Below are 9,673 nucleotides of genomic sequence, written 5' to 3' on the forward strand. Positions count from 1 at the left end.
GTCGACACTCCTAGTTCTAGATTCAGCCGTCCCCGGTGACCGACTGATCACTAACCTAGGTCGTGCCGTGTGCTTTTGGGAAACCATTTTCAAAAAGAAAAGAAACAAAGTAAAATACGAGAGAAAAGCAAGCGGTTACCTTTGGTTTGAAGGTGCTGTTGACGCCTGAAAAAAGACTTGGGCGGCTGTTGAAACATGCGGTCAGGTAGCGGGCGGAAGATGCTTTTAAGAAAAAGACAAGTTCTTTTCTAAAAGTCAAAGATTTTATGTCCGAAAATCTTGAGAATGTTCGAAAAACTGATTGGAACACCACCCTTATATAGAAGGATAAGAATTTCAAGGGGGAACCCCTAAAATTTTAAAATTCAAAAAAAAAAAAAAAGAAGAGGGAAAACGGTAAAAAACCGTCCTCCAATCCGCATGTGACATCTGTCACAAGCGCCACGTGGTAAGCCACGTCACCCTTGTGAGGGGCAAATGATTAGGGAATTTTTTATCCCGCCACGTGGACCAATCAAGACCCTCCACATGGACCAACCAGAGTCCGCCACGTGTCACTCAGTGCAGAGTCCAAAGTGGACCAATCAGGACACGACATGTGATAGACAGATATCCAACTAGGAATGGCTGCCTTCAAGGCCCAAACTCCTAGGAAGCCCAATCAGTCCTAGGTTTCCGTAACCTAAGACTGGGCACGTATTTCGAGACCCTATAAAAGGGAGATGTTCCCACTTGGGGAACAACATTTTTTTCACAAACATTCAGTGAGAGTATTAATTGCATAATTAAAAACACTTGAGAGTTTACACTCGAATATTGAGGTTGTTTGCTATAGCCGGATGATCATTCCTCTCATAAGAGGAACCTGATCCCATTTACATTCCGCACTTTTTACATCCGAATACGGTCTAACTTGATCGTTGGAGGTAGAACTCCCACCAACCGGAGTCTCCGTTGTTAGGCAGGTACAGGCGCCCGCAATCCAGTCTTGGAATTGTAACTCTGCCGAAGGACACAGAAAACCCCGAAACAGATATGGTTTCCTTCCTTTCTCTTTCTCTACACTTGGGGAATTAGAGAAGGAGACGGTTGCATTGCTGAAGCGGATCCAGAAGTTCTCGAAGACTCAAGACATTGGGACACGTGCTGCTGCTCATATCTTCACTAGAATAGGATTTGTTATAGCTAGAGAAGTGGGGGCCCAAATTGTATCCTGGCTTCCTACTAATTATTTGTAGGTTGTATGACTTTGTCTTTTTTGAGATAATAATAATAATAATAATAATAATAATAATAATAATAATAATAATAATAATAATGCATTAATAATAATAATCTGCTTGTCAGAAGCTTAATAGAACAGGGCCTTATTGCATTTGATATACCAGTTGTATACAAAAGTTTCGGACTTACTAAAGTTGGCTGGACCTAGATATATGTGATGATGGAAACTAGAAGTTCTTCAGATGTGCAATTTAAAACTCTTGTATTTGTGAGCATGAAAAGATCACATCAGTAAGAGAACAAACAGACAAAGTTCAACAATTTGCTGAACGTCTATAACGAAGTTAACATAACAACAAAACATCAAAGTTCCCCGTCAAGTTTGCCATACTCATGTTTAGTTGTTTACATTCTAGAAATTTGTAGAGGAATAGAAGCATCATGAATTTCTTCCCTCCAAGGGATAAGGTGGAACTTTTCCATGTTGCCAAGTCTTTCTAAGAGATGGCTTTGACAATTTTGAGCGGCCATTATTCCTGCAGAGTAAGCTCCATGCACAGAACCTTGGTGATCTTCCATACTAACCGCTTCACCGCCAAAGAAGAGGCTACCAACTGGTGCTCTTAGTCTGTCGTATACATCTGTAGGCTTTCCCACCAAGTCATACGAATAACAACCAAGAGAGTGAGGGTCTGTTCCCCAACGAGATACAAGATACTGGACCTGAAAATATCAATAAACCGGAAGTAAGAACACTTACTAAACAAAATTTCATTCATATCACCTAGAAGTTAAATCAGCAAAGGCAGTTAAATCCATGGACTAAAATTTGGTACGAGCGTTTATCAAGTTATTGCATCAAGAACAGAAATTTAAGGAATACGAAGTATTTCCTAAAGGACACATGAAAAAATGCTGCACTAATATACATCCTGATTGAATATTGTAGGTGTGAAAATAGATGACGCTGGCCATGCATGGCAGAAGTAGAGTCAGATCATTTTAATACTCATCACGGCCAAAAGGTACTCGAATTAGGACTAGATGACACACATAGAAAGAACCTTAGATATAAAAGGAGATAGAAAGTAGTGAATAAAGCAGAATGAAAAAAAACTTACTGGCTGAGTGGCATCCGGAAACATTTTCTTGAGCTGTAACATCACAAAATTTACTGCTGCCTCATCTGAAAGCTTCTCAAGATCATAAGCACACCTTCCCGCAATCATATAGACAAGGACAGGGCGTCCAGTTGCCTTGTGCAAATTAAGAAAATAACCGCATGTAAAAGAATTAGGAGCGACCATTCCTAACAATTCAACATCCGGCCAAAAAACATCAGAAAATCTCAAAGCAATCTTGTTCTCATTTCCCACGCCGAGATCTGAAATTGCAGATATCTTCCAATCTGGCAACTTCGGTTCAAAATTAATCAAGTTGGCTTTCAGAACACCAAGAGGAACTGTAATGATTGCAGCATTGGCAATGATTTCAGTATCGTCCACAGTCACCTTCACTGTGTCAAGCCCACTAGATATCTTTGTAACCCTAGTTGGCATTCATATTATAAAAAAGTGTGAGTAATTCAGTATGGATTTTCATATTCTGCACCTAAATAGAGTTCCTAGTTCCTTAATTCAACATTTAAAATCATATAATGAGTCTCCAGGATACCAGTTCATAATTAACATTTTTGGGTATGTGTTGAAGAGTTCGAATAGTAATGTTGGAAACATATTGAGAGATAGGAAGGGGAGGGGGGGGGGGGGTAGAAGTTGAAGAAGAGGGATGAAGGAAAAAAAAAACTGGTTCTGGTGATAAGTCAATTAGCTTTAGTAGCCTATACAGGTTTTCATATAAAAAAACGGTTTTCATATAAAAAAACCTTAAGAAGATTGATTTAACTATGTCCCTTTACGAAGTTACTAAATGTACAAAAAAGATACCTGTGATTCAACCGTATGTCAATGTCCTTTGCAAGCGCATCTATCAAAGGGTAATAACCTTGTGTCATTAGTCCATGACCACCAGAAAGAACTTGCTCCTGCTCATGACGAACATGTCAGAAAACATGACAGAAAAGAAATGTCCATATGAGAATAACAGCTAAGCATTTAAAAGTCCTACATAGAGAAGGTGCTATTGACAACTTATACCCAGGTTAGAGTACCCAAGTTAAGCGAATCTAATTGACTACGAGTTAAACTAAGCTTTTATGTCACGTAAAAATGTTGATAGTCCTTCCACTACTCTGCAGTTATATACACGATTGCATGTCCCTTGCAGAAAAATAGATTACCTGATCCCAAGTTTTCAAGGATATCATATCTGCATCAGCAGCAAACCAAGCTTCCAATCTACACAAGAACCACTGCAATACTTCATGAGCCAGGCCTTCTTGTCTGCAAAAGTAGAGCTCACATACATGAACAAAATTCTAACATGAAAAATAATTTTTGCATATCAATTAATTTCTTTAAATCCTACCTCAAATGTGGATGCGAGTCCAGCACAATTGAAATAGCTTGAAGAACAGACATGTCAGCACTGTGGGCATCCCTAATTTTCTCAGTCTATAGATGCAACACAACATTTAATCAGTGCCTTGCAGTTATATCAAATTGACAGGAAAGGACTAATATCAACATAAATTTAATCACTGTGCAACCAACCTCCTTGAGAATATTTTTAAATATTTCACCAACTTCAATGACCAACTGCTGAGGAATCTGCTGTCCATCCTTAGTGAAGAGGCTACAGCTGAGAAGACAAGTTCACATCCTCAGAACAAATTATACAAGACTAGATAGACACGAAAATGCAATAAAAACCAGGGGCCACATAATGCAGCAATATTCTCAATGCTTGCAGTATTGCATTAAAAAGCCATTTATCCTAATAAGCAACTAAGTGTTCTGAAATAGCACTGCTAATAAGGCCAAAGAAAATGTGGACACAAAACCATGTCAAAGCAAGTTGCTCATTTGCAGAGGGCAAAAATTATTTAAAGAAAAAGTACCTGTCGAGGTCATGGTCATAAATCACAGAGTTGTCACCACTGGTACGATATAATTTAAGCCCCAAAGAACATATTAATGGAGCCAGTGGATTCTCATTGCAGACACCATGTAGCCTGAAAGTACATTGAAAAAATGGCTGTCATACACTCATTTGTACATGTAACATGTTTAATGAAAGCTCATAACTTTTCTTCCTTAGATGGTTAGATGTACAGCTAAAGCAATGCACAAAAACCATTGCGAAAAAATACAGCATAAGGAAGACAGAATAAGGAAGACAGAATAAAAAGACTATCAAAATAGAGTAAAATATTGAAAATGCATACAGGAACTTTAACTTATAATATCTGCTGCTCAGATTTATGGTGTTTATAATAAATATAAGCCAGGTGCAGTGTCAATATAATTTATGGGGAGTGCACAATAGGTTAGATTCTGAAGAGAGGAGGAGAAAAGGAACTAACCATGAAGCCCCCATGTCAACGGGACAGCCAAACGAGTAATCAGTATGAATTCGGCCACCAAGTCTATCGCGTGATTCCAACAAAATCACCTGAAAAAAATATCAGGAAACAATGTAAGCTAAAGGACTGAGGGATGACACCAGAGTAAACGCATGACAGACTATGCACAGAATAAGTTACCTTAAATGACGCATTTGTGAGAAAGCGAGCAGCAGCAACTCCAGAGATACCACCACCAATGACAATGACAGTAGGAGTTGCACAGGTCCGCCTCTCAATGCATTGAGCACTCGCAGCTGCAGGTAATCACCAGTAAAAGAGTCATTAAATGAGTTAAAACATGCCAAGGTAATACAGGAAAGCAAAAGACGGATAATAAATAAAGGAGCATTTCTATTGTAGCTCCGAGTGACTCTATAATAACCAATGCAAAAAAAAAAAAATTCTTTTTATGGTAAACTAATACAACAGCATGTATCTTAACTCAAGTTTATGATTATTAGAAATACTGTCAATAAACCTATCTCTCCTGAGATATAACTTCTGATTCTTTAGTTATGACAACAATCCGAACTTTCTATTATCGACATTGTTCTACAACTTTAGTTATGACCAATCCCGAACGTTCCGTGTGTCATAACGAAAAATCAAACATACGAATTTCATACAACACTTATCATTAAATTATAAGGAGAAATAAAAATTACTTTAAAAAACGCCATTCATCTTAGCTAAGCCAATCATTTATAGCTTAGCTAGCTATGTCAATGATCCACTATCAAAATTAGCTTAGCTGAGTGAATATCTAGTACCAAAATAGCCTTAGTTGAGTCAATCTTTTACTCCCAAAATAAACAGAGCTGACTCAATCATCTACTCCCAAAAGAAGAATCAAAATCGACTAAGCGAAAACAGAATTTCGAAATCCACTGGCATCAATGTCAAAACACCCCCATCCACCTCCAAATTCCATAAATGGACATAATTACAAACAAAATAAAACATACTGTAAAATAAAAATAAATGGCTAGAAAACCAAATTAGTATTAAATTAACATGATTTAAGGAAATAAATCAATTGCATATTAAATGAGCTACACCAATCATAGTTTCAGATTCTCAGAAGTACAATTCCAGCTAGTTGATCAACATATAGCTTATACGAAGTATTATATTCAAATGATAAAAATATTTTTAAAATATTAATTAATCCGTCGCCAAATTCATCCAAAATATTTCTGCATGAATTTCATAATATCATATTATTTGATATACTAAATCACAAATCAAAATCATCAGCAGCATTACAAAATCATGATTTGCTCCATCAAAATAAAAAATTACCAAATAAATTAATCAAAAAACTAGGATAAGTCATCATCAACAACTAATCCACCAAAAAAAAAAAAAAAATCGATCAAAAACAACAAAATCTAACGTAAAAAAATCAAGAGAGAGAAAACAAACCATTGAAAATATGATCGACGGGTTGATTATGCTCCATTGAACGAAATTCAACAAATTAAAATCCAAAAAAAACAACAAAAAAAGATTGGATTGAATTTCTTTAGATTAGATTAAGATAAAAATAAATGAAAAAAGGTAAGATTAGGGTTTTATAGGAAGCAAGAAATTGGAAATTAATTGAGAAGAATGAAAAAGAAGAAAAAGAAGAATGCCAGCAATAAGGCGGCAATTATGAATATTAGGAGGAGAAGAACGAAGTTTATCAAACAAGCTCATTCGGATTTGAATTCGAAGATGAAAATTACGAACAATTGATCTGTTTTTGATGGCATAGAAATTGAATTGATTTGATCTATTTTGTTCTTGTTTTTTTTTTTTTTTTTTTTTTTTTTTATATATTTCTTTGTTTGTTGAATGATTTTTTGTTTTTCTTTGTTCTGGTATTATTTTGTTTTGGTTGAATGAATAGGGTGTGTTTTTTGTTTTTATAATTTATAATAAGGGCCGCCGTAAATGAGGTCACCGAACTAATTATCGGGTTTTGGTTTGATTTAAATAATTATTTTTTTATGGAGTATTATTTTTGAAGGAGGATTAAAAATAATAAAATTATTTGAGTTAGGTATGTGATTATTTTTTGGTGTATGATTAGTACTGACTTTATTACCAATTTGCCATCAAAATATCTTTCAATATTTTTTTTAAAATACTTTTGGTTAGAGTATAGTCGTATAGATGAAAGTATATCACATGTATCATGTACGGTTGTATAGTTGTAGAGCTGTAGTTGTATATAGTCTGTTGGGTCTTTGGGAGGATTCTTATCAATTGAATCTGAATCGACCAGATAAATAATAAATTAAAATCTGATATGATTCGTAAAATGTTGGATTTAGGGTCTGATATTGAATCAAATTAAATTAATCTAGGGGTAGTTTTGAGCATGTGTAAGGTGTGCAATCTCTAGACTCAGGAAAACAGTTCTAACCTGACACTCGATTTTCACCTAAAAATGATACCCGAAAATGATAATTTGAAATTATCTCGACGCAAAAACTTCAAATTGGTAATCAACTCAACACGAAGTTAGCCCAAAGTTATGTTTTCGATCTAATTAGACTTGAAATAACTGAAAATAAGGAAAGAAGAACAGAGACTCATTAATAAAAAATGTATACCTATGTAAGTAACAATGTAACGTAACTCATAAGTGTGTTATATAATTTATAATGTTTTTATATTCTACTACGTTAAAGTACTCATTGGCATCATAGATCATTGCCTTGTGAAACTCGCCTTGGTAAGTCGATGTGTTCATAGTCTGCTAATATCTGTTAATAGTTATGTTGCTTCATATTTTCACATACCAAATAATATAATATGAAAGATACGAATTACAAGTTCATAGTCGCCTCATATCAAAGTACTCATCAGCGTCACTGTCTCGGGAAACTCGTATTCGTAAGTCCTCGACCGTACATTGAAGACTAGCTTTCGCTACGACTCCGGTGGGTTCCCTTAACCACAATTCTAGAGACGGTTGACCGAGCGGAGGCATCCTCCCAAGATAAAGAATTATACCTCAGACAATAAATAGAACCAAGTAAACCGCGAAATTGATATTTTTGTTAAATTATGTTGCTTTATATATTTTGATTGATAAATTATATGAAGAGAAAACTTGTTGATCATATATGATCTTTTATTTTATCAGAAGATTGATGATTTAGTAGAGTACTTTTGTTAATAAAAATCGTGTATATATACGAATGAAAGGCCTAATTTTATAGAGTTGCATCAGATCGGTTTAGGCACTTGAAAGTGAGGGATAAGCGTAATGCATCCTCACCCCCAAGTACCATAGTTGGAAGGTCAGGATTTAACATTGTTAGTTGTGACCTTAAGGTAAGGTGAATTTCTCATCAACGAACAAAGAAGTTTTCATATGCTCATATACTAAGGAAAAAATTGCTTTAAATAATACCACCTTTGGTCCGTCCGCTAAAAATAACTCCACCTTTTGATTATCTCTAAATAATACCACCTTTGTAGGTTGTCCGCTTTAGACAAGTTATGGCCTGTTGTTGACTTGATTAATAGGTATATGGGACACGTGTCAATGTTTGATTGGGTTAAAAAAATATAATTTGTTTTTTTGTTTTTAATATTTTATTTTTAATAGGTAATATTATTATTATTATTATTATTTTTATTAAAAAAAAAATAACCCCCTCCCCCTTCCCCACCAACCACCCCTTCCCCTCCCTGTCATGGCTGCCAGGCTGCCAGTGCCAGCACCTCTTCCCAGCCGTCAGGCGCCACAACCTCCTCCTCGCGCCGGAAAAGCCTACCCCCTCCCCTTGCATCCATAGCCACCCCACCCTCATCAAAACATAAAATTTAAAAAAAAAATTTAAACCCCCCTTTGCCTAGCTTCCCTTTCACCGGGAACCACCACCCCGATTTCGGGCCCCCTCCCTTCCCCGTTCCCGATTTTAGCCCCCACCTCTCCTCCCCGTAACAGATTCGATCACCCCTCCCTTCATCGTCCCCACTTTCGAGCCTTTCCCCTTTACACCACCATCATTTTCGACTGGTTAGGGTTTCAGGGAAGGGGATAGGTGGTAGGGGGCCGGAAATGGGGAAGGGAAGAGGGGGGGATTGGAAATGGAGAAAGGGAAGGGGAGGGGCACCGGAAATGGGGAAGGGAAGAGGAAGGGGGCCGAAAATGGAGAAGGAAAAGTGAAGGAGGGCCAGAAATGAGGACGGGAAGGGGAAAGGGGCCCGGAAATGATGACGGAAAAGGGAAGGGGGATCGGAAACGGAGATGGGGGCTAAGATGGGGTGGTTTCAGGTGGGGTGGGTCAGTGGGGGTGATGGTTTCCGGTGAAATGGGGGGTTGGGAAGGGGGTTGATTTCAAAAAAAAAAAAAATCATTTATTTTAAAAATAAAAATCAGTTAAATGAATTTATTAAAAAAAAAAATTTTAACCGGTTATTCAGGTTGCAGGTTTAATAACTTGTTTAAAGCGGACAACCTACAAAGGTGGTATTATATAGAGATAATCAAAAGATCGACTTGTTTTTAGCAGACGGGTCAAAGGTGGTATTATTTAAAGCAATTTTTCCTATACTAAATGAGTAAATACTGTTTACTCATTTTGTACGTAGATCAAAATCAAATTTAATTCTAACACATATTCCCATTTCAAATGACTCATTAAAACAGGGGTTAAATTAATGGTGCAAAGTATGATTTGATTCCCCCAAAACTAATAAATTGATAGAACTCTAAGAGTATCCACGATGACTAGCTACTTGTACATGGAGCTTGGGTTGTCACATCATTATTCCCCAAGCTACATGATTTAAGCTATAACTTCTACAATGGCAAGCTACTTCCTTTTGTAATAAATAAACTATATAAAAAAAAACAAAAAGCAAATACATAAAAAAAATCAATATATGTGCATTGGGTGGAGTTTCAACTACATAGCT

General features: G+C 36.4%; 1 protein-coding gene across 1 annotated transcript; it reads right to left on the reverse strand.

Annotated features, from left to right (window-relative positions):
• Positions 1 to 1,351: 1,351 nt before the first annotated feature.
• Positions 1,352 to 6,579, reverse strand: LOC110711120 (probable polyamine oxidase 4). Its single transcript, XM_021889494.1, has 10 exons — positions 6,176 to 6,579; positions 4,889 to 5,004; positions 4,709 to 4,797; positions 4,244 to 4,357; positions 3,897 to 3,984; positions 3,712 to 3,797; positions 3,524 to 3,626; positions 3,171 to 3,268; positions 2,346 to 2,772; positions 1,352 to 1,947 (listed from the first exon to the last, which is right to left on the reverse strand). The coding sequence occupies exons 1-10, from the start codon at positions 6,210 to 6,212 to the stop codon at positions 1,630 to 1,632; spliced, it is 1,476 nt and encodes a 491-aa protein (XP_021745186.1). The 5' UTR covers positions 6,213 to 6,579; the 3' UTR covers positions 1,352 to 1,629.
• Between the last annotated feature and the right edge of the window lie 3,094 nt (positions 6,580 to 9,673).

Source organism: Chenopodium quinoa, unplaced genomic scaffold, assembly GCF_001683475.1.
Source record: "Chenopodium quinoa cultivar QQ74 unplaced genomic scaffold, ASM168347v1, whole genome shotgun sequence".
Classification (NCBI taxonomy): domain Eukaryota; kingdom Viridiplantae; phylum Streptophyta; class Magnoliopsida; order Caryophyllales; family Amaranthaceae; genus Chenopodium; species Chenopodium quinoa.